Raw genomic sequence first — 26,191 nt, forward strand, 5'->3', positions numbered from 1 at the left:
GAACCTTTTTGCTGTGAGGCGACAATGCTAACCACTGCACCACCGTGCCACCCTTGAATTTGTGTTAATTGTTACTGCTCTTGAGGGGGAGGGGAGGGGGAGGCACAGATGTTGTCACAATGTTCCTGAAACATGTTCTTATAAGGCTATGCAATGTATCAGGAAGGTTGTGACAGGGTCTATGGTGGCATGATTTAAGAGTGTTTTCTGGTCAGGAATGAGCTAACAGCAGAGGTTAGACATAGAGTACATCACCTGCATCCTTCATTTCTTTCTGAGATTTCTCCACTTAGTAAAGGTTCAATTTAAGTGACAGACACACACAAAAAAAAAATACAGGTTGCAAGGATGGAGAGAAGGTGGAGAGAGGTGGGAAAGTATCAGGTCAAGGGTGAGAGAAGAGATTAACATTCAGTGCAGGTAGAATAGGCAGAATATAGTGGAAGACAGGAGTCAAAAATAAAAGTAAATGTTAGACTGACACTTTAAAAGCAACCAATTCAACATATATCAGCAGCCTTTGAGCCAAAGGTGTCTTCTTTCGGTACATTTTGTAAAATCCGACACTTTAGAAGAAAAAGAGACAAAACACAGAGCATCTTCATTTTAACCTAAAATCCAGCATGGGAAAATCTGGAAAAAACATAAAAACTTTTTAAAATAATTGTAAGATATTCAGTCTGTGTCAGCATTTCATTGTGGATACATTCAAAGACGGGGACATGTTGACAAATGGACATGTTTCTCTCAAAGGATTGAGAGGATACCCTCTAAGTAACTCCTTGATGCGGGTGTCTTTTGTTTGAATGTACCATGATCTTAAACACTTAAAAGGATTTACACGCAAGCAAAGTAAAAATGCATTCAAATCATAGACAAGAAACAGGTGGTTTGAGCAGGACAGAAAAAAAGTTCACGGAAAGAGTAGAAAGTGTTTTTAGTGACAAGCTGAGCTTGAAACATTTTAAAGAACTGTAACAAGTCCACTTTACAGACTAAAATAATATACAACCAAACCAAAGGACAGGTACGAGAGAAATTGAGGTCGCTTGTGGTAGTTGGCGTGCATACTGGTTGTAAGAGAAAAACAAAAGGGTGCATAGGTGGGGTGTGGCTGGGAAATGAGGAAGGTACTCACGAATGGTTAAATCCATCACTTGAGACGCCAAGCAGAAGACAGGATGCTCATACATCTCTCTCTTTTTCCCTACAGAGAAAGAGGGAGGATACCGAGGCATGCGAGAGGCCAGGGTCAGAGCGGACGAGCACAGAGGTCACTAGGGTATGACTGATATGAGGTTTTGTGCTGCAATTAAAAATCTTGAAATTTCACAAATTTCATGCCGGAAAAGCAGAATTGCATGTTTTAAAACCAAAAACTATACGGAATCAAAAGTGAAATAGGTGTCATTTTGAAATTTCAATGTATTATAAGCAAATTAACCAGAGTCACGTGGTCTAATTACACTGAGTAAAACCACAAAATGACTTTACAAAAGCCACTTTGTCAGACCATTGAATTCTTTAGCTTCACTATACACTTTAGGATTCTCTTTAAAGCTGGGTTACCAACCAGACCCAGGGGGCTTAGATCACAAAGTTTATGATTCTGATTTGATCAATCACAAATTTGCTAGAAATGCGTCTGACTTGATGTACTTAAACACCCAACAGTTTTGAATACTTCCAGTTCGAAGTTTATTTTATTATTTTACAATTTGTGTGGCTCCTTTGAAATAAGAATGATCAAGTCAAAATAAAACTAAATCCAACCTCACATTTCTGATGACACTTATATAACAGTTGTCATTCCATACGTTTGTGCAGTAAAACAATTTTCCTTAGAAGAGAGTGGCATGGCAAAAAATGTCATGTAAAAAAAATGAAGTTGTTTGCTGGTTTGTTTATTCTGGTAATACCAATGTATACATATTAACTGAATATGCTATGTCAAGTAAAGAATATATCAAAATGCTATACAGAGCACCTTCAAGATTTTTTTTATTTTTTATAAATATGTTATCAAACTGCATCAAATCCTCACATCTCATACCTGAGTTGGATGACTGATCCATGTCCTTGATTTTCATCAATAGGCCAAAGTCAGCAAAAAAACTTTATCAGTCTAATCTTTGAGTTCATATTTTCCAGGCTGGGTGGGGACAGTCAAAGTGAGTAAGATGGCATTATGCCTGTTAATGAGAGAGATGGGTAACCGGCTACAAGTACAGTAGAATATATCCAAGCATGTATGGAGGTGATTCAGTCAGTCAGTTGGATCTTTGAAACATTTCCTCTGCGAAGATGAGGTCTGTGTGTTTTTTTTTTTGTTCCTAATTGTTGAAGAAGGAAGGCAGAAAAATGGAAAGGGGTACTGGGAACAATCAACCATCGCAACTGAGATATTAAGGTTAAATCTTCATTGTCTTCCATAAGGTCATGGTCTCTTTTAGCACAATTTTAATTGAACAGTATTTTGGGGAATATAGTTGTATGGTATTTGTGGCTACACACAACTGTGATGTGGTTGCAATAGAGTAAATACTTTTTTTTTTCATTTGGTTCAGTAATCTAGCCAGCCTTGCAAGGCCACGGAGAGTGACACTGTGTCATTTAAGTACAAAAGTTAGGGCAATTTACACATGGCAGCTTAGGGCAGCTCCTGATATGATTGATTTATCAACAACACAACATCAGTGACGTTGTTTTTAATAAATTAATTGCATCAGTATGCACAATTTACTTCTGCTCACTCCTCAACATTATCCCAGCACCTGATTTTAGAATATTGAGGTTTTTTTTTTGTTCACTTTGAAATTTAATTAATGATAAATTAGCAAAAAAAGTAATTTTACCCAGAATACTCAAAGCTAAGACTGTTGAGGTTACTTCATCCTCTACCAGGCTAAGTAATTAGGTCATTGACGATGTGAAACACTTTCTAAGTATCTATTACTTTTACTTCACCACTTTGCCATGTTGTGATACTGATGTACTTGCACTTGTGTTTTCCAAACTATCAAAGTATTTGGACACACCTACATATGTGTCCACCGAACTTAGACCTGCATGTGCACTTTGCCTAGATTGAAAGTAGCTCACACAGGGACAGAGTGCAGTAGTGGATAACTTGTAATGATCGTTTATGATCAGTTCATGATAAAAAAAAATAGTAACTTCAGCTCTTGTATTTATAAGGGATGTAAGCACCAACGGTTGTGGAACCCTATTGTTTTTGGTCGAATTTTGCATTATTATTATTATTATTATTATTATTATTATTATTATGTGCTTGGACCCTTTTATAATTGCTTGCAATTCTAGTACTGGATTATATTTTGCATATGACTTAGTTTAGGCATTGGGATAGTCTGTTTTTTATGCTTTTTTTAAAAAAAAAAAAAACAAGACACGGTTAATATGGCTGGAATGTGAATGAAAAGTTGCAGTGCCTTTAATTTGAAACAAGGGCTTTTAATTTGAAATGGATACAGGAAGTCGTGGCTTTCAGCACAAACACACGCACTACTTTGGCCCTTACTCTAACGTTTTTCTGCTAACAGCACAATTACATTTTTATTTTAATTGGATGCTGTGTATCTGTATAGACCGCTATACTGATGGCACATTTGCTTTAAATTTGATGTCCTTGAGCCTGGTTCCCGAGATAAAAGTACATTGTGTGTTTGATATAAAGCTCTCTGAAGATTGCATTTGTATTTTGTATTTAATTCATATACATGTTATTGATGTTTATTTAACTGCAATGTATGAGGATTGGATAGGAGGGTACTAGGAGGAAAATATTAAATAATAGAGGGACACAATTTTCATTTGTATTGTATCTGTATGTTTTTGTTCACCTGATGCTCCTCCCAGTAAAACTAATGTAGGAAAAAGAAAGATGTTTGCAATGCCTATTAAAGAAAATGTGGACTGCGCAACAGAAAAAGAAAACTGCCACAAGGGGCAGTTCCATTATTTAATGAGCTTCCTGTTCTCAAACAGCAGCTAATAAGAAGCAGCAAAAGCCAAAAGACAAGGAAAAGAGAAGAGTGAGTATGGAAGTCATCAGAGAGCAAGGAAAAGTATGGCAAAGACAGCAGGAAAAGAAGGAGCTTCTGGGTAAGCCAAAGTAGGGCTAAGGCAGTGTAAGACTCAGCTGAAAGAGAAACTGAGGCATGGTGGACGAAGTCAGCATAAAGACTGAATTGAATGCATTTTTACTTACTGTACCTTCACTACTAAATAGGTTGAAGATGAGACAAAATAAGTATAGTATTTGTCACTTCAAACAAGTATTATTTAAATAAATACACAAAAGACACTTAGAGAGGCTTTGTCTGCAGCTGTGAAGAAAAATGTATTAGTCATTAGCCTTTTTTGATATCCATAATCGCAATGCAACAAATCTATTCTATGCTGTGTTACTGCATAGCTGCTATATTTTAAGGATTCCCACTGACCAAAGAATAAACATCTTAACTTCTATTCCATTCAAGTTATTAACATCCTTCAAACATCACAACTATGCATGAATGTAACATCAAAGTCCCACCTAAACATGGCTAGTCATGTGTGAGGGCTTAATTGAAAACCGTTCACGGCAACAGTTCCAATAATGTATCCATAACAAGACCAGAAAAACATCATCATCAGTTGACAATGTTATTTCATTATATCCTGTGGGGTCAAATTTAGCAAACAGGTTTACTAGTTTTGTTTGACTATCCCTGACTGTTCCATTTGCTTTCAATAATAACCACATACTGTAACACAACCAAGCTCTGCCCCACTGAGATTAGAAATCTTCTCAACACTACATTAACAGCCATATCAAGGCTGAATTCTCATGCTGTGTCCTTATTACAATAGTACAAGCACAAAGGAGCTCTGATGGAGGAGTAATTTACCTTCCAGTTTGGCGTATTCTGACAGGCGCTGGTAGTTGACAATAGCTGCCTGCTCCAGACACTTACGGATCACAGTTTTGACTTCCTCTTGCGGCACCAGGGTGACAATATCTTTCATCAGTACCTTGAAGGAAAGATACAGCAAGATGGAAAGTTTTTTATTGGGAAAAGTTTGCACAAAATCTTCTCTTAGATTTACATCTGGTATGAAGATGTGATCTGTATCTGAACACAAGGTTTAAATGTACACAGAACACATTTGGCTCAGAAGTCGATCAGATCAACCAGTCAGGAGGAATTCTATTGTCAGATCTAGCAGGTATAAATACACTCTGTCCAGTGCTTTGAAAGGTTACCTGCATGCCCCTTCCTGCCAATTCTAACAAGTCGAACAGTAGCAGTAACATGAGCACAGCAATGGGGGGGAAAAAATGAATAGTGGTATTGTATGATTGGCTGTATCGACATTCAAAATTACAAAGAAGGCATACTTTAAAGTTTTATATTGTAAAATCTTGTATGCATTTGTCAGTTTTACAGGTTGTAAAAATAATGTACCCTTTCGAGCAGGGACAGAGTTGCTTTTAGCGCTCCTTCTGGCCGTCCAAATGGAAAGCAGTACCTGTGGAAGCAACAGATTTGATTTTCATTTTAACCCTGAGCAGTGAAATTTGGCATGATCTCTGCACATGGCTGGTGCACCCAACTCCTACCTAAAGTGTGTGATCTGGTTTTCCAGAAGCACCCGTAGCCTCTCCTTAATCTCTTCAAAGTGCTCCTTCTCCTCCACAGTCACTGTGCCAATACCATCGGGCCTGAAAGACAGAGGCATTAACAAGTAATGAAAAGTTTTGCAGCTTCTCCAGCCAGTGTCTCAGTGCTCGGAAAGTGAATCAAATTGGTGATTATTTTTGTAGAGTAAGTCAATGTCAGATTCAATGAATGGGCCTCCTCTTCATGCCTTAATGGGAAAACAGCAGACCGAAGGTATAAAAGTGAGTAAGAGCTCCACAGCCAGATCTCAACACTAATAGGTTTCTATTTTCAGAGCGTGCGTCGTGTACAGTCGTTAGCAGTTATCTCAGGGTGCTTTCATTCAGGCAGTGTGGTTCAAATCTTGGCAGGGTTCACCTAAAAATTGGCGATATAACACTTTTCTTGAACTTTACCTGAATGAAATGTTCTGTCGCCATTTCCATATAACACAGTCTAACTCTTATTGGGTAACATAATGAGTATCATTCTTGAATACTCAGCCATGGATCGCTGTGGGGAAACTTGTTGTTGTTTCAGTATAAAAAGCTGTTGATATTCCAATCAGGACACATGACACTGAACATCATTCTCTGGTTTTCAATCTCATTTTCTGGCAGCACAAGTAAAAAGTTGCAATAGCTGCTTCTACAGTGGAATTATCAGAGCTGCCACGACATTTTTAAAATCCAAACTATTTTCTTCTAGGGTGTCAAGTGGATTTTTATAGGACTTTGCATCTTGAATGCAATGATATTTTCTGTAGTGGTATTTTGCAAGCTTGAAATGTATTTAATCACACTATTATTAAAAAATAAGGCAACACAATATATTTTTCTCAACCAGTAAGTGTATATACTGTTGTTGGGGGTGTTGTCCTTTGGGACTTCACAGTGTTTCACAAAGGCAAACCAATTTCCCAAAAATGTATTTAAACGTTTTGGTTAAGCACAAAGGGCTTTTGACTGCGCTTGAGTCAAATGGCTATTTTTTTAAGGCTTAATGTGAACCCGGCTATGCCGAGGTGGGTGGAACAGCGTAACAGGGGGTGTCAGTAAAGATGCACCTGTGCAGTGCATTTTTGGGGACAATTTTGAGGTCAATTTGTCCTGTGCCAGCTCAACCCAGGGTTATTTTCTCCCACAGACCAAATTGGTGGATGTTCTACGTATTTAATCCTTATTTAGGCCACATAAATAATAAAACAACATTTTTGAATGCAACTTTCCGATTTAGTTATTGGTACTTGCGTACTGCGTTGCGAACAGACCGGGTCCAGTCTACATCCAGGACATGGTCAAACCTTACACCCCAGCCCGCTCACTCCGCTTTGCATCTACCAACCGGCTTGTCGCTCCCTCACTGTGAGCTAAACACTCAACAAAATCACGACTGTTCACTGTCCTGGCTCCTAAATGGTGGAATGAGCTCCCCAACGACATCAGGACAGCAGAAAGTCTGTACATCTTCCGTCGCAAACTAAAAACACACCTCTTCCGACTTTACCTTGAATAGGTAGCACTTTAGTGGCGCTTAAAATGACACTTACTGATAGCACTTTGTAGTTTGGCTTTCTTGAAGAAATTGTATTTTCTTGATTCTTGTTGTTCTGGGTTTGTACCCTCATGGTTGTAATGCACTTATTGTAAGTCGCTTTAGATAAAAGCGTCAGCTAAATGAAATGTTACGTAATGTAATGTAGTTAATCATAGAAAAAAATTATGTTGACTTTTGTGTATTGAATTTGACGTGAATCAGAGCATTATTGTATCATGTTCTTCTCATTTCAACACATCTATCCATTATGGCTTTAAAAGTGTGTGTGTGTGTGTGTGTGTGTGTGTGTGTGTGTGTGTGTGTGTGTGTGTGTGTGTGTGTGTGTGTGTGTGTGTGTGTGTGTGTGTGTGTGTGTGTGTGTGTGTGTGTGTGTGTGTGTGTGTTTGTGTGTGTGCGGGTGTGCGGGCGTGCGGGCCCGATGTGTTTATCGTTTGTGACATGGTTGGGTCTGGGTGGAGTGTGAGCAGAGTGCATGTGACAGAAGAGGCGCTGAACTGGTGGCCATGACAGCATGATGAGAAGCAGGAGACATGACACTCTCCCTCTCTCTACCCTCCCTTTGACATGTCATTTCAGCGGACAGTGAGAAACTGTGTGTGAGTGTGTTGGGCAGGGTGGGAGGGGGTGTGGGGTGCTTTCGATTTTAAGGGGTACCAATTTGGTCAGCACCAGTGACCTTCTTATCCAGACTTCCCTCAGTTTTCATGGACATTTGAGCAGACACAGTGTGTCTCTCAGCCACCTGTGGGCCTCTATACTGCTTTGAGAGCTTGAGGAGGTTGAGAGGACTGCATGGCAAGATTTATTAATCATTATGTGTATTTTCTAAAGTAAATATAGTGCAAATACAATGGTATTGAGTTACCAAAAATGGGAACAAGATGTGATGATAATACAATATTGGAAAATTATAACACACTGTAGAAGACAATACATGTAAAAAAAAATACAAAAAGTAATGAATGGAGCCTAAAATCTCAGGCAGTTTTTGGTCACGGTTGTGACTTTTGTGCATGATTTTAGCTGCTTTATCTCATGTCACACTTCTTGTTGCTTTTGTTACCCCTTGTTTTGAGGCTGGTGATTATATGCATCAGAAAATTGTTTTCAGTAAGTGCATGGCAAAAAATAAAAATGGGAGAGGAATTGTTAAAAATTCACAGTAAAAGGCCATCTCACCTTTCTGTCTGTGACAGAAAATGAAAGAGGGGAATTTCACACTAATTAAGTCCTGCGGGGCTGTTGTTTTTTTTCTTTTTTTTTCTACCAGTCGCATGTTATTCTCTGGCAGCTTCCTCATGTTTGCTTGACCTGATGACCTCACAGCTTCAATGAAGACAACAAACAAATGAGCCATCAGTGTCAGACAGACGGCAAGCCAGCACTTTCACATCTGCTTTTCTGTACAGTGGACGATCACATCAAGTCATCAAGGTAAACTACTATTTAAGACATTTGCAATGAAAATCTCCTGCAGTTTGAAAAAAAAAAAAAGGAGTTTTAACTAGAAATTATATGTGTATAGCACACTGTCATCCTTAATGTTTTGTTTTTTTTAATCACTAATTTATTTTAAGTATTTTATTTCCGGAATAATTGGAAACATGCTAACTGGTAAATTGCGCAAGACATCATTCAAATTAAGAAACCAAAAATTATACGGTTCAAGTTTATCACACAAGTGATTTCTGATTGTCTTAATTTTCTATGACAATGTTTGAATATGTCAAGTGGAAGCCTGTGATGGAAGTATTCTACGGCATATTTTCAGACATTTTATGGGTCAAATTGTTTAGATTATAAAATAAACATTAGAGTTAAGGCGTTGCACTGAATCTGCCCAAAATGATTTTACCTGAGAAGCTAATTTAAAAACATTTATATTGAAATTAGCCCGATGGAATGACAACACATTATCAAGAATAATAATCTATTTTTCAGTTCACTGCAGTTTCAAATTTAGCAAATGAATCTCAGTGTTTTCTTTTATATACAATCAATAGCAGCTCATATATCATTTATCTATTTTAACAACATTTCATAACAAACAGTGGATCTAAATAGAGTCGACATTTAGCTGGACAGAAGTCAAATCCTGACACTTTAGCTGGCGACCAGGCAACCGAGTCCAACTTGGTGCACCAACACCTCCAGGCCAGCAGGCTATTAGGAGGCAGGGGTGGGGGTGGGGTATTTGTGAGTGTGTGTATGTTTGTTTGGGTTGGTGGGTAAGTAGGGGGGTGGTCTGGATTAGGTGTGTGCATGGGGGCACACGCAGCAGCAGCATTGGCAGTGGAGACATTCGGCCGTCACACATGACAACCTGTCAACCTGTCATGCCTTGACCTCCAGGCACGACGGCTGGACTGGCAGAGCAGGTCTCTTGATGCATGTGGATGTGAGGTTATGTAGGCCTCATTATTTTTGGATTTTATGTCAAAGAAAAATGTATGTTCATATGTGAAGACACATAAATGTGTCTTCATTTGAAATGTAATAATAATCTGAACTCTGTTTCTCTGATAGGAACAAACAAGTTTTTGATGTTCAATCAAACTAATATTTGTGTAAATAAATGTTGTTGTTGTTGCCGTTGTTAAAAAAAGAATACTGGCCTCCACATTTATCCAACAGATTTCTGTTCAACTCCATTTCTGGTCATATTTCCATACTTCCTTTTATCCCTCTTTTTATTTATTTATTTTCTCTCTCTTTCTCTCTTGGAGCGACTGTTGTCCATGTGTCCATGCTGATCAGAAAAGGCCTCAGTCCTCCGTCACTGTTTGTCAGCGGGACAGAAGGAAGGCTGGATGGATGGATAGATAGATGGAGGATGGGGTTAGTTGGAGGGATGATGGGGGAGGTGGACGTGGGGGGCACTGACAGACAGCCCTCCCTGACCTTTGCCCTCAGCGCTGGAGTGGCCCTCGTCTATCTTTGTTACGCTTCATCCGCAGACGGCTGACTGTGATGTTGACAGATTTGATGTCTGAGCACATCACAGCAGATTAGACAAGAGATAAGTAGTGCAACTTAGGTAACAGAGTATATAATAAAGACCAGATGACATCTGCGTCACAGACCAAAAAACGTTCACAAAATGACACCATTTGATTTCTGAATAAAAACTACTATTCCTAATTTCGTTTTACATCACAGCCATAGGAGAGACTTTGTGGTCAGATGTTAACGTCATAAACTGGGATATCTCAAACATAGTTTCACTTCAAATTTCAACCACTCAATCGGTCAAGGAGACAAAAACTTCAGTCAACAACATTTACAAAAATTAACTTGTCCTAAAATGAGCTAACTGCAAATTTACTTTAATGGAAGAGAAAAATTATGCTTGATGCCTACCCTTACTCTTCACCTTTATTGCCATTTCCTGCTTTAATGCTCACAGCTCTAGTGCTCAAAGCTAGTCAAGTCGGTTAAACTACTTGTGAACTGGACAATGGTAGTTGGTCACGGTAGTTAAACAACAAAGAGGCAAAAGCACTTTGACGGTTATGCAGATTTTGTTCCACAATGAAGAATGTCTTCTTCAGAGTCAAAAGAATGTGACAAATTGCGTCATATACCTAATAAAACTTACAGAATTGCACATATGACATAATAAATAAGTGGAATAACCTGCAGAGAATAACAACAGGGTTACTAAAGATTCGCAACAATTTGCAGTGTTTATGTAATTTGTAAAAAATCTGTGATATGTGTTCGATTGAATTGAATGCAAAATCATCCGAAAGAATGGAAAATGCAGCCAGGTATGCCTTATAGCCCAGGCATACCTGTTAAACAGATCATGAGGCTTTGAACTTCAGATCACGAAATTGTTTTGATACCTGTTGTGTTTTTTAGGAAACCCTAGTTTAAGTTTTACATTTTTTTGGACTATTTCTTAGTTTACAGTGGATATGTAATAGACTGGATGCAAAGAGCCAGAGTGAGTCACATGACCCGGCAAAGTGAGAGAGGCATATAAAGAGATTTTCCACTTTAACCTGCTGCTGTGCCCAAAATGCTACCTCTACACGTATAGTTTTTTTTCACCAAATGTAGGAAAATATGTCTTCTTTGCTCAATCCGAATGTCAAAGCCAAATCTTCCCAATCACTGAAAAACCCGACCCTGTTTGGAGCCCTACAGCTCTGGTATACTCCACCATAAAAAAAACATCATTCCAAGTTTGAACATGTCACAAGGCTTTGAACTTTTACAGACAAAATCAGTGTTTTAAAATCTGGTCTGTGGATATGTAGAAATCTGTAAAGTTAAGATACTCTAAGACACTAAAATCATGATTCAGATTTCTTTTTGAAAACCTGAATTATTTATTCTCAAAAGACTGCACAGACAGGTTAGAAATGAGTCTGTAGTTTTCCCCAGTTATCTAAACCACCTGTTCAAAAGTGAAAGCACAGGTTTTACTGAGCTGTGTCCTGGTGGAGCAGTTACCCGGTACTTACTGTATTCTGTGTACAGGATTGTTGCGTAGCTTGGATCATGAAATAACTTACCTTCTAGTTCCTGAGAAAACTGTGGATCTGAAGTCTCTTTTCTTCATGAACTCAATGATTTTGAGTTCTCTCTTAGCGGTTTGGGCAGGGAGCTCAGGGACAGAGGGGAATAGGGCTCGTTCGAGTTCGGCCTCAGATACTGGCCAGTTTAACAACTCAGACACACGCTGACTAGGTGCGATTATGTGGAAGTGCAGGGTTTTTGGGACAGTGGAGGGGAGGTAATTTTGTGAACGTGATAAAGGTAAGGAGGTTATACGAGGGAAAAAAGACAAAAGAAAGAGGAAAAGTGAGCATGCACATAACATGCAAAGTGAAACTAAAAGACATATCAGATGAAAAAAAGAAATCATAGCACTAAGACCTAAAGGCATGAAAACACACAAAGGAGTTCCATATTGCATTATTTGCACATAATTATGGAGTTCTCGTGTTTTAAGTTTATTGCCATACATTTATCGCTGTATATTTCGAGATTAAGTGATTTTAGCATCCATGGGCAGTTTGCACTTGTCAGGTAAAATGAAGGACATAGGATTCCCCAGTCGTGTGATTTTTACCTGTTTCCATGGACGTGGGAGGCACAGAAGGCGAAGCTGTAATGCAGCAGTGTGGGGTCGATCATGGCTCCATTTTCTGCCCTCTCCAGCAGATCGCTCAGGTAACATAAATGCCGATGGCAGCCTCGGACACCGTAGCGAGCACAGTACTCGTCCAAGACAAACACCTGACCGGGACTGAACCAGCCCTGTTAGAAACAGACAAACACTGCTGTGTGACTTCTTTGATGAGGTAAATGTTCATATGCACATGCAAATGCCATAAAAGTCTACAAGCCAGGGAGCTTGAAATGCTAAAAAAGAATGTAAAAAACATGATGGGAGTATGATATTTCTGTTTCATGAATTAATGTGAAGAAGGTTACAGTTCAGTGGAGCAGATGTTTGAGTAGAAGTTGAGGTCACATGCTTCATATGCGTCATCGCTTATCCACTAGGTAGTTTGTTTCCATTGAACTTTGGTACATTTCAGTTTATCGACACACCAACTTTTTCACCTTAGTCAAGGATACATTATTTTTCAGTATTTTGATTTTTCCAAATCTTTGGTGTCAAGTGTAAAAACATTTTTTAAATGTGCATAAAAACAGGTGGAATTGACCTCCAGAATACTGAATTAGCAATCGTTACTTGATATGTATTAATAAGTGTTCAAAACGTGAAGTGAATCTCTTCCATGCTTTATTCACTTGAATTTGATGACTGGACAGTTTGTATTACAGTGCACAATAGATACACCAACCAAAACGCTGGGTTGTGTTTGAGTGACAGCTCTGACCCTGACTAATCTCAAAACATACCAGAAACCCATGTTGTTTTTGTTAATTTCCTTCAGGCTGATTTCCTCTGTCATTTCAGAAATGAGGAACATTGGGGTAAGTGGAAACATTTTCCTTCAGTGAATATTTGTATGCCTCCATGAGGCAAAAGTCATGATGTTTTCAGGTTGTACATCCATTTGTCCCACTGTCCTGAAGGCAACATTTTAAGAATGCCTTGAGAATTTCTTCAAGCTTGACACCAAACATTCACTTTGTCCCGAGGATGATCTGATAATATTTTCAGGGTCAAAAGTCCAGAGTTAAGTTCACTGAGACCTCAATTTGATCTATTCTCATAAACATAATATCTCAGGAACGCCTTCTGGCAAATTTCACTTGGCCTTAAGGATGAACTGATTTGAGTTTGGTGGACAAAGGTCAAAGTTCAAGGTCACTGTGACCTCATATCGATCTCATGCTGTCACATTATACATGAACGCCATATCTAAGGAACGATTTTGCTCGTCAAATGTCAAGGTCATTGTTACCTCACATTGACCCATGATCGTGATGTCTCGACAAACGACTGGATGGAATTTCTTCAAATTTTGCACTTGGCCTGAACGATGAACTGATTTGATTTTGGCGGTCAAAAAAGTCACTGTGAAAACACGTCTTTTCTATTCTTGTGAACGTGATAGCTCAAGAACTTGAGGGACCTTCTTCAGATTTTGCAGAAATGTTCCCTTTGACTCCACGATAAACTTAACAGCATTTGGTGGTCAACATTTAGAGATCAAGGCCAATATGACATTGAGTTTATCCAATTCCACTTTTGTGAATGTAAGAGGATTTCGAAATGCAGAAATAACATTCACTTTTACTTAAGAATGATCTATTCAGAATTTAGAGGTCAAAGTTTACTGTGACCTCACATGGCCATAACTCTATATATCTGTATACTTCATACACAATTATCATAATTTACACAAACATCTAATAGGATTAATTGATGAACTGATGATTTTTCCATCCAAAAGGTCACTTTTATTGTGACATCATGATCTTCTGCAAAATACTTCTGGCTATTATTCAATGCCATCATTTTGGAACGGAAGGGGAGATTGTGACCTTATTTCACATTTATGTCAGATGCTGAAACGACAGTGGGAATTAATATAAAATCTTTCCTTACCAGGCAGGAGTAGGAGTCATTCAGTCTGTGGTCCAGGGTGAGGCGCTGTACCAGCTCAAACAGTGATGCATGGTCAAAGTTGCAGGGGTTGGCTGAAATAAATTCATCCATACCGTGCTTTTGGGCTCGATCAGCATCTGTTTTCACCAAGTTACCCATCCGAAAAGGAGACACAAAGAGGAAAAGACAGAAACAGGAGGCAAATGTCAGATCCTGGCAGAAAAAACAACTTTAAAAGTTTCATATGTAACAAAGTTAAATAATGTAATAAACTAGACTTGTAAGATTCTGCAAAATGCAAAATGACATCAGAGTAATAATTCTCAGTGGGTAGAAGTTGAGTAACATTGTTCCGAATTGTCACTTTTGATGTAGGCTACATGTATCTTTTGTTGTATTATCTATACAAGACAAATACTATTTGCTAATAACAAGCCAGTCGACATTTTGAAATATAAAAAATCTTACAAGAATCCTTGTCGCTTTGATAAACACACCAAACTCTGTATATATTTTATTGCTGCTATTCTAAGAGTTACGCTGGTGACAACGTTTAACTCTTTTTAACTGATCCATGATTCTGAATAACTCTTGAACTTGCTGGGCCTGATTTAGGCAATTTGAGTTGCAGAGTATACTCTTACTTACTATGTAGTATGATAGTGAATTAATTACTGAACATGCACTGTTCCCTCAGTAAAAGGATCTAAGTCAGAGTGAGCTGCAGCAGTTCCACTGAGTTTCTACACCATCATCTAATAACATTTTAAGCTTGTGCTTATCAAGGAAGGCAATTAAAACATTAGGGAACTTGAAGGTGTGTGTGTTTGTGTTTATGTACCTTTGTAAGTGTAACTACATGCAGAATTGGGCCATTAATGATCAGTAATGAACCCCTCTATCCAGTCGCTTTATTCTTTCAACAAAACTGCTCTTGGTATTTGGCATTCCTCCTCAGCCCATTTTTGACATTGTTCATGGTAGAATATAGTAACAGCTCTTGGTCTGTGGTCCAAGCCACCGTTGTATCACCGTACTTCCAGGTTTCCACTTTGGTAGACCCTAAAGGGCAACCATCATGACATCATCCATTGGTTTCTGAACTGACGTTTTAACTGCCACCATCTTTTTTTTGGAGCCAGAAGTGACAATATTTGGATGAGAGGGGATCCTGCTTAGGTGCAAAGGGTGGATATGATCGAGAGCCCAAGAAACGCTATGCATGCCCACCGATACTGAAAACCAGGCATGCCCCAAACATACCTTTCTCGAAGGTTGATGCTTTTTCTATTGGGAGTCTATTGGATCCAGAGGTTTTTTGGAGTCAGTCCCTAGTGGCCCTTAGTGATATGGTACTTTAAGGCACTTGTCAGACCTGGATTGTATGTTTATTCCTCTGCCTGGCTTTCACAATGGTGGCCTCTGAAATAACTATGATATACTCAAAAATTATGATTTTACTGTCCTATCCATGAAATATAATAACCAAGAAGAATGAAATGTCACATAAGCATTAGCCAATCAGTTCTTAGTTAATGTGTCCAGCAATCACTCCATTACGGGCCCTTCATGAAGGTTGACAGTTTTGATTAATCAGTCTGGGTAAAGTTAAGGTGGATGGGAAAGTTTTCCAAGCAGATGTCAGGAGGGAACTGCTGATCAGGAGGAGGATGAAGGTTAATTCTGAGGTCAGGGGGTTATGTTCATGTGGTCGTCATGCATATTCATATATATTCATACTTTACGTGTTAATTTGAATCTACACAAGTCTAAACATCTTCTTAGGTTCAAGTATATTTTCTTTGGTCTTGTGGGTTGTGAACCATGACGAAAACCCTTGTAGTGCATAGCAGTACACATGCATTGTGCAAAATGTTGGCTGAGGAGAGGACAGCAGCTGCTGCTGCTGAGCTGCTGACATACTGCTTCACTACGTGGCCAATGTAGACAAGGTGCGAGACCACAAGACCTAGTCAGTGTTTGTGAGTACCTGAAAGATTACAAACACTGACAGCTGGCCATGCAATCGCAGCATTTTACTGCTGCCAGCTGAACATGCCTGCACTTACGAACATAAGAGTAGTTAGCCTTGCTCAATAGCACCCCATCAGTGTTTTGTGAACTAAGCTCAATTTGCCCACTGTTATGGTATATACACTATAGAAGTGGCAACAGCTAGTAAAAATAGTCATGTAAAATGATGTAACTTTCAAGTGACTAAAAAAAGCCAGTAGAATAAAAAATAACAATGGATGGCAAAACGAACAATAGACAACACGATCACCACAGATGTTTGAGATTTTAAGGGTTTGTAGACTCACAGTACAAGTTCTGCTGAAACAGTATTATGACTGTTATAGAAGTGACTAACTATAAAAAATAAAAAAAAAAAGAATGTGTGGATGTCAGTGACATTTTGAATAGCCAGTAAAATGGAGGCCTTCAGAATTAGGAGGTGCTGCACAGCTGATAGTCAGATTTGCTGCCTTATAAAACAGGCTAATGCATGTACTGCCAATGGATCAGTTATATGTTAGGCACACACTTCAACTCTGAAACTCAAGAATAATTAAGGTTTAAAATATTTTGCTACACAAAATACCATTCCCTAGTCCCCCTGCTGCACTTACTAACACACCCCATTTTTGAGGCCTCTTCACTGCAGTGGTGGTGGCCCAAGCACCCTGGTGTGGCTCCCAATCAAATGTAGACCTGAATATGTTAGAATGATCCAAGGATGTGGGAGCCCCACACTTCACACACACATCTTAATTGTCCTCAAAATACAGCGCTTAAATTAAATTTGTCAACACATTTTCACTTGCTGTCCTGGTGGTGTATTATAATCTCATCAGGGTACTGTGGGATTGAGTTCAGAGTAAAGGTATATTTTCATTTTGCAGGGCATTTTGTATCACCGGGCTTTACTGGGCGACAAAGTAGTGGGGGTCATCTGTTTCTGTTTCCACTTTTTAATTTGAGATTTACATGTCAGTGTGTTAACAAACCCTATGTTAATGATATGTTAATTATATGTTAATATGCAGTGTCAATGTTGTGCAATATTGTTCTTGGTCTACAACTCAAACAGTGTTTTGCAATAGAGGTAATTACAGACAAATAGTTTGATATGTCACAGCAAAGTAACCTTTAACACCAAAAATCCATCCTGCTTGACACTAGCATTAAATTAAAGATCCCTTCCAAACATGTATGAAGACATTTACAAAATAATCTGGAAAAATGATGTGTGTCTGATACCATTATCCACATAGAGTTCAATTATTTTGAAATAAAATTTACTTCTTCTCACTGATTAAAAGTTCCATGAATTCTATAAAATACAATTCATTTCTAAAGTTTAACTGCTGGACACAACATGTCTCTTACTTCACTGTAAAGTCCATTCTTAGTGTGAATAGGAGAGGAACTTCGCACTTTCAGCAGATGAAGGTGTAAACAGCCTTCTAGCTTTAAACTATGCACATATATCATTCTGTATAGTGACGATGAAACATTAAAGTAGAAAAAAAAGAGTAAAACTGTGTGTGTGTGTGTGTGTGTGTGTGTGTGTGTGTGTGTGTGTGTGTGTGTGTGTGTGTGTGTGTGTGTGTGTGTGTGTGTGTGTGTGTGTGTGTGTGTGTGTGTGCGTGTGCGTGTGCGTGTGTGCGTGCGTGGCTCATAGATCAGACTCTCCAAAAAAATAACTCAGGTACAAAAGATGAATATAAAAAAAACAACATATTATCTGTCTTAGTAGAAGACTTAAACTGTCCTGTCTTTTGCAAAGACAGATAACATTAATTTTATGTTCAGTAAAAGCACTGATCATGATCTGCACCACCAGTTTACCAGAACTAGTGCATTGAACCATTTGGAGGCCCCAGGGCACAAATAAGCTGCTGGGTCCCTATCCAATGCACACTATAGATCATTATGTGGAGACCCAGACACCAACCAAAACCCCTAACCATCTGGCCCCAGGACAGCTTTTCCATGCATCAAATTGTTTAAGTAATTTGAGTAATCACACCTCATTTAGAATTATGCATCACGCAAAACCAAAAATTTGAATAATTCAGGAATTAGAAGGACTCTTCGAGGAAAAAAGGCCACAAAATCTAGGGACCTGTGGCATTTGCACACTTTACCTTAAAAATTATTGGCGCAAAGAATACTCAAAGTCATCATTTTCTGACAAGCACAGCTCTGTTGACATGTCCAAAACAATGCTTGTCCTCTTTTTGGGAAACGGTGGGAAAAGGCTTTGCATTTGGGTCACAAATAACACTCCAATAAAAAAGGGGTAGGATCAGTCAAATGTCAAAAAGTATTATAAGTACAGAGGGTGGGCACTTGGGACGAGCAAGTACAGCATTATCTGTACCTGTATCTATATCTGTATCTGTTACACTAACTATATTATCTGCATCTGAATCTGTACTTGGATGGGGCGGGGCTTAATCTGTAAGTAGGCAGTGCTTAGAGCAAAAGTGGGTGGGAAGTAACCGGAAGTTGTTCATTTAAGCCTGAGATTGATATGTGCTGATCAAAAAATTGCTAAATATATTATATATTAGAAAACTATTTCCAGAACATCCCCAGAATTGAGCTTCAGAGCAATGTTTGTGCTCACAAGAGTAAGATAACTAATTAAACATTTGTTTGTTTTTTATTTATTTTCTTTAGAAAAGTTGCTATATTTCTTGTTATTGTTGAGCTATAGTTATAAAAAGTGTCAGGCTAGTCATATAGAAAATACAATTAAAATTATATTATAGTGTGTGTGTGTGTGTGTGTGTGTGTGTGTGTGTGTGTGTGTGTGTGTGTGTGTGTGTGTGTGTGTGTGTGTGTGTGTGTGTGTGTGTGTGTGTGTGTGTGTGTGTGGAAGGGGGGTTGTTAACCTGGTTTTATTGTTTTACTAAATAAACTAATGTTGGGAAGCTGGATGGTTAAAACAGAAACAGTCCACATCGAAATATGCATTTAGTCTTACACTGTATTCTTGCTGAAAGCGGTCAGCTGAGTGAAGATATCTTAAAGAGGAAGGAGCGAGCTGCGAGCCCATGGGAAAAAAGGAAAACAAAAGGGCAGAAGCAGAGTCACGAACTATAACTTGCAACTCGTCTGGGAATAGCAAAGTTGTCAGAGTAATTCGGCTGATGATATTTTATAAAAACCTGATTGACACTGGACATGTGTTAGGAGAGCTACAGCAGTCTGTTAGTGAGGAGGCGGGGGTCTGTGTGGACACAGCTAGTGTCTATTAGAAGCCTTCATCTGCACGGATATTGACACAATTACTCGGATGATACTCATACTCGTCAAAAGTACATTCTCCTTACCGGATAATCATTTTAGCCAAGTACTCGTCCCATCCCTAGTGGGCACCCAGTGTAAACTAATGTCCTTCTGATTTACAAGTCACATGCCATTATTTGTAGGTCAACTTAGCATTTTTAAACGTGAATACATGTGTGAATCTCTACGTATTCATGTGGATACTTTTGAGACAGTTGTACTGCACCGTGTGTCCCTCAAAGTCCACAAATGCAGGGAAGACTAGAAAAAGAGATTTTCTTGGCTGGCTGTCAATGGTTGCCTGCTTGGGAAGTAATGGGACAGCCGAATGCTTGATAATGTATGTCTATAAAGAAGAACCTGTAACAGCAGTTAGGTTTGTTTTCATAGAATAAAACCTATACATGTCAATGACAAATATATTTTACTAAATTATACATTTAAAAAAAGTATAGCCTAAAGAAACCATCTGCAATAAGGTCCAATGGGCTGGCTTGATTTTGAATCATTGCCCGCAACTGAATCGTGTTTGAACTCGTTGCATGCTGTATGTTTTAGTTCAGTATATTTCTTCAGAAACAGGTGGTGACTTTGCATCATAAATAAAGTGTTATTAAATTAGTTATTTCTCCATGAAAGCAGCTAGTTAGTTAGCCATGCTGCTGCCGCCCCCTTAATTTCCAGAGCAGGCAACCAGCGCTTGTTCGCCATCTACTGGAAAGTGCTTTGTCTTTTCTGCATTTGTGTATTTGTGGGACACACACGGCACAGTACAAGTTTCCTCACAAGTGGGGTGAGATTCACAAAAATATTTCTGTTAAAAATATGGTATGATGACATACAAATGATATGCGAGTCCAAAATTGCAGGCACAGATTTACAGACATAAATCACTGAATTTACATAACAACATTTGTTTGTAAATACTAATGAGACTTTTACTCCAATAGATCTTGAATAGACACAGGACACACAGTTGGGACAAACCTGGGGTGGATGTGACTAAAGGTTATACTGAGCTACACAGCAATCAGGAGATTGGTCAGCGATCGTCCTCTTCACTGCCCATCGAAGGAACCCCAGCTGTCAGTCAACAAACACAACAAAGATCGGGATGCTTGGAGCTGATTGTGTCCCCTCAACAAGTCTCCACACCCCAACCCCTCCCCCAGAAATCCAAAAAGGTGACATTGTGGTGCCCCTTTGGTCTGTAGCTAGTGGCCTGTCAGGTCTGTTTGATGTGAGTGAGCGGGAGTGGAGGCAGGAGGGCTGGACAGTAACATGCAGTGACATTAGTCACCCCCGTCCGTCTGGGCTGGGGAAGGACGGCCCTGACAATGATTGATGGCTGCTATTCATTTATAGATCCAGAGGAGAGGAACCGGGAGGCAGTGGACACACTGCTGGTCCTGAGTTTGGTGGTCAAAAGCAGTGGGGGCTATTTAGCACGTGTGTTGCTTTTTTTGTGGACTGACCATGAGACACATGCAAACACAAACAGATCGAGATCCTTCGGCCACTACACTTGTGAAGATCCTCACTGATTACCATATCCAACCTCAGTCTAACAGGAGATCACTAAAGTGCATACCCAGTCATGAAATGCACATATCCATCAACTACTGTTGCACAAATATTAGGAGTTAGTTCATCAGAAGAACTTGGTGGTGCTAATTTTCCAGTCAGATTCCACCAAACAATTGCAGAATAAGAACACACAACATGAAGGATTAAAAGTGCACACACACACACAGTGTTTGAAGTTTTCGCATCAGTCCACACAGATCTGGCGTTTTCTTCTCCTTCCTGTGGAAGCTTGACATTATAGGGCAAAACTAAGTACACAATATCACTGAAATATTAAATGATTCCAAATGATGTCATCATAACTGTATTATTTTTAGTTGTGTATGGGTAAAGTGAAGGATAAACTAATGTAGGCTATAACTAAATGCAGGTCAGATTGAGTACATTAAAAAATACAGACCTCAATATAACCTCAAGGCAACAGACATCAGTATTCATTCATGTGATTCAATTCTTTATATATATATATATATATATATATATATATAACTTATTGACGTTGTTGCTGCAGCGGTAGGTGGGTGACAGAGAGTTTATAGGGCAGACAGAGTTACCAGAGTTTCACTGTGTCAATCATCCATGTGTGCGTTCAGAGACCAGTAAGTATAGCCATGTGATACATAATTAAGTGCTTTAAGTGTGTGTTTATGAGTTAAGTATGTTTAGTTAAGAATTGAGCTGTATAAGCATAAAGTCTGCTCGCCAAATGCTAATGGGATCGCATAGCAATGCTTATTAAGCATTTGTTAATCAGAGGCCGAAATAGCCACGGTGATTGCTAAAGTGGTGTGCAATGATAGTTATCTGTGGCAAATGAGTATGTTGTTCTGTAATGACTGTGAGTGGATGCTCTGCAGTTTATGTTTGAAGTTAAGCTATATTGAGTGAAGTAGTGTACTTTCAGTCGTTGTTAGCGAGAGCCTTGCACACTATTTCTGTTCAGTATTTACCACTGTGTGCTGATGTTTCTTTTGTTTCTGCTTTCTTGTAGAAACACACATTTAAAGACACAGACTTATCCATACACAACCACACACATTCATATAAAAACAGACACAACCGAACAATAATATTCAATAAAGAAGAGTGGAATAACATCGCTGCATTCTGATCGATTTACCACAGTGGTCACACATCCCCAATGCCTAAAGTTACAGTCTTATAGCTATTAGCTCATAATTACAAATATATAGTATATCTGCCTCCATTTTTTATCACAGATGTGATCCTCCTTGACATAGATATTCTGCCAATCTTTACACGCCTTTACTGCTGCGCTTTGCTGCAGATTTTAAAAAAATGTTGGGGGCTAAGCGTCTTGACACTGGGAGTTGTCGATTCATTCGGTATTTGGGTGTATAAAACTTGCATTCATGGTGGCACGGCATTTATAATTGTCATATCCCCAACAGGTGGGAGTGCGCTGCCCCATATTAGCACATTCCCACCTCCTTATTATATATTTGGCAGTCCTGGCCTGGTCCACGCCCATGGTGGACCCCATCTGATCCAAACAAATTTAATTTGGTTTCATCTAACTGAAGAATGCGCTGCCAACATGTTCATGTTCTTTAGCATGTCTTATCTAGAGGTTGACTTCATTCAACATCCTTAACACTGTCTGAGCATTCTTAAACACCACTTTCCAGAGATAATCACGGTGCATATATTTCAATGCAGGGTTGTGCGGCTTTTGCCTGGTTCCATTTGTTGAGGACCACTGTACCTTATGTTATTGAGAGTATGGCTCTTCCTACTCATTCTAATCATTGCTGCAGCTGGGTTTGAGCTTATGTTCAGAAGCATACTGATGTTGTCTCCCATCTTTATGAAGTCTCACAATTTGGTTTCTTCCTTACCATACAGAGCTATGTGACATTTCAGGCTTGTACAATAAAATAATAATACTGAAAAATGATATCATTTAGAATAATTTAACATTTGTGTAAACAGTTTTGTTGAACACTGTAAGTCAACATGTTTTTTTTGCTTTGCCACATGCTTTTATCAATACACAAACCTTTCCACCTCAGCCAAGTGTACTGTTTGCGATATTTTTCTAGATTTCTTGATTTTTCTTTAAAAAAAAAAGTTGAAAATGCCCTTAAAAAAAGGGTGGGTGAAAATTCTCTGTTTGTTATCCTACAGGTCTTCTCAAGATTAGCTTCCCTGCTTTGTCCCAACGGCAGATTTTCAATGAAATATTGAAATTTGGAATTTGAGAGGTGAAATAAATTAAGATATAAGATTAACAAGTTAATGTCTGCATCAACTTATTGGCTCCCACATTTGACCAAAATTAACAAACAGCTGAAATATATCATAACATATATGTGTAATGTTTTTGGTTTAGTCATATGTTCCGTCAAAATTTCAATGTTTTGTTGAAATGAAGGTGATGAAGTACGAGCCTATTAGTCAGAGCAAATAAACTGTACAAAACTAATTCAAAGACCAGATTGTGGTTTTACACTGTATGTATGAAGAGCATGTGAATATCATTCACATCAAGACAAGAGAAAAAGGAAAAGCTAAAAAGTACAGAAAACTTCCCAAACTTTATAGTTTCACTTCAGCTATGGAATAGTTATTATCTTCCTATTGTGGCACTAAAATATGTCAAAACAAATTAAACTGTCAGTCAGCACACCAAGAAAAAGAGTAAACTGTGAAGCCTAATTTCAGCTCTCAGCAGCTGAAAGCAAAATTCTCAATTTTGTCTTTGTTGTTACAATGTTTTAACGTAGTCTATTTTTATTTGGGTGGGGGTCTAGTTGACTGGGTGGGTGGGGGTGACATGATGTTATATTATTAATTGCGCTGATCCAGTTGTGAACTGGCAAGTAGTTATTTGGTAACATTGACTGATTGCTGCCCAATCTAATTGTACAGCAACCACACTGTATTATTCATGGCTTGGCACTTTTAACTTGGTAATTACCAGCTGCTGGGACTCAGTGGGACTCCAGTGGTTGTGTCAAAAACAGCCTGCTCAGTAAATTCACTCACACAACTGCATGCAGGAGCACTTCTTCATTAATTGGGCATGTTGTTCTGCACCCTTTTTTTTTTTGAGTCAGTGTTTTGTGCAGTTTTGTTTTACAGATAGATTTTCGAGGAACTTTTTCTTGGGTGTACCAATCGTTTTTATACATATTTTAAAATGTAGACAACTTGATATAAATGTAATCTTAAGTGCACTGCACTGGTTGACTTCTCATTGATTGATGTAAAAAACAGGGTGACTTACAGTACTGCGTAACATTGTCATACACACACGTGCAGCAGAAGACAAACAGATATTTCTTGTCCAATGTAAGTGATTAGGTTACATATGCATTCAAATCAATACCAGCGAACACCTTTTGAAAAGGTCTGGTTAAAAGTTCTAGTACCTCAAATTTCAAATGCACAATTCAGAATATCTTCAGAAATATATGCAAATAAACTAATATCCAAGATATTTTATGAACTGTCCAAGATTACTGAAGAAAAAAAATAATATAGACAAAATGCACCCCAGATACAAATCTTGGTACCCTTGCTTTGGCCGCAATGACAGATTGAAAATGTTTCTTGTATCTCAAAGGTTTGTGCACACACCTATTTGTACTTTCTGCCACTGTTCGATTGTTCAAGCTCTTTCAGGTTTACAAGAGTCCATTTTGGTAGATTTTAGCTCTTTATTAATGGGACTTATGTCAGGACTCACAGCTGGCTAGTTTACACGTTTTGTTCTAAAATTTCTCCAGTACCTCCAGTACACAGCATGATAGGACCTCCACCATTTTTACTGTATATGGGGTGTTCTTTTCCTTATGGGCTTACTTTCGTCAACTATAAAGAAATGGATGCGCTGTATTCCCAAAGAGGTCTACTTTGTTTTCATCTGTTCTCTATGACAGGTTTTGGAAACATTAATCCGCCTCTCTGTGCGTTTCTGTGATGAGTACACCTTGGCCATCATCCATGAGTACTATTCATCAGGAGTACTATACCTGGTTGAACCAGGTCAGCCTGAAGCTGTTTAGATGTCTTGCGTGATGTTTTTTTTTCAACACCAATCTTCGCAGACTTCTCTCATTGAATTTCTTCTTAGTGCCGCGTCCTGGAAGCACCTTCACCTTTTTTGTTGAACTGCAACAGTGGTCATTTAAATACAAATGTCTGTCACTGAGTGACTGAGTGATAAGGTTACATCATTGGTTGGCCAAAGGTTGCAACATCCTGTATCCATTTCAAATTAAAAGCCATTGTTTCAAATTATTAATCCATACACAGTTCAGCTATATACAATGTTTTCACCTAGTATTGTTTTGGTGTTGTTGTTCAATAACTTTAAACATTTTATTAAATACCCTGATTATACAAAACTGGTTAATGTTTTATATAGTAGCAAAGCCAAAGCAAATAAATTCTGCATGTTTTTTAAGTTACACAGACATTAGTATATCTGATATTTCTGTCCTGACAGACACAACAATCGGACACATAGTCATTAAAAGAGGAAGAGTGATGGACAACAAAAGGAGGAAAGAGAAAGAAAAGGGAGGAAAGCACTTACCCTTTAATCCAGCTACAAGATAGCAGGGTCAGGGTTTAGAAGAAGACAAAAAGGAAGAAGGAACAAACAGAGAAACATAAAGACACACAGCAAAGCCACCAAGACTTTAACACTACAGCAGTTCTACGACAAAGAGCGAAGCAGCACACAGAGAAACAATAACAGTAACAGTTGCATGTCCAGAACAAACTGAGGACATTGTTGGCTAATATGTACGAAAATATTTTGACAACTGCTCAGCGGGAGCCAGAGAGAGATGTGGAGCACAGAAGAGAACGAGAAGCTCTGGGTGACAAAAAGAAAAGTCTGAACTGCTTTTTAATCTAGTTTTTCCACTGATTGTTGTCTGTATTTAAATGGTTAGGTTCATGTTTTGTAAAGGAGGTTTTAAAAAAAATATATTAAAAAAAACTGTTTAACAGGTAGACCTACAGTAGATGCTAGTTTGTCAAGTTGGCAATTCAAAATGATAGACAA

General features: G+C 38.6%; 1 protein-coding gene across 4 annotated transcripts in view; it reads right to left on the reverse strand.

Moving 5' to 3' along the window:
• The window catches only part of cadpsa (Ca2+-dependent activator protein for secretion a), a 173,929-nt gene that overhangs the window by 71,935 nt on the left and 75,803 nt on the right, over positions 1-26,191 (reverse strand). For 2 of the 4 annotated variants that reach the window (XM_069703250.1, XM_069703252.1), the window contains exons 12-17: positions 14,263-14,399; positions 12,307-12,494; positions 5,627-5,728; positions 5,472-5,535; positions 4,914-5,037; positions 1,139-1,207 (exon numbers count right to left, since the gene is read on the reverse strand). In XM_069703250.1, coding sequence (XP_069559351.1) covers positions 1,139-1,207; positions 4,914-5,037; positions 5,472-5,535; positions 5,627-5,728; positions 12,307-12,494; positions 14,263-14,399 — 684 coding nt within the window. The remainder of the gene's footprint in view (positions 1-1,138; positions 1,208-4,913; positions 5,038-5,471; positions 5,536-5,626; positions 5,729-12,306; positions 12,495-14,262; positions 14,400-26,191) is intronic. The other 2 variants (XM_069703251.1, XM_069703253.1) reach the window with 1 other exon arrangement.

The sequence above is a fragment of the Brachyistius frenatus genome, unplaced genomic scaffold, assembly GCF_029030835.1.
Source record: "Brachyistius frenatus isolate BFR_SWC_R1_liver_20210118 unplaced genomic scaffold, ASM2903083v1 Contig_45, whole genome shotgun sequence".
Classification (NCBI taxonomy): domain Eukaryota; kingdom Metazoa; phylum Chordata; class Actinopteri; family Embiotocidae; genus Brachyistius; species Brachyistius frenatus.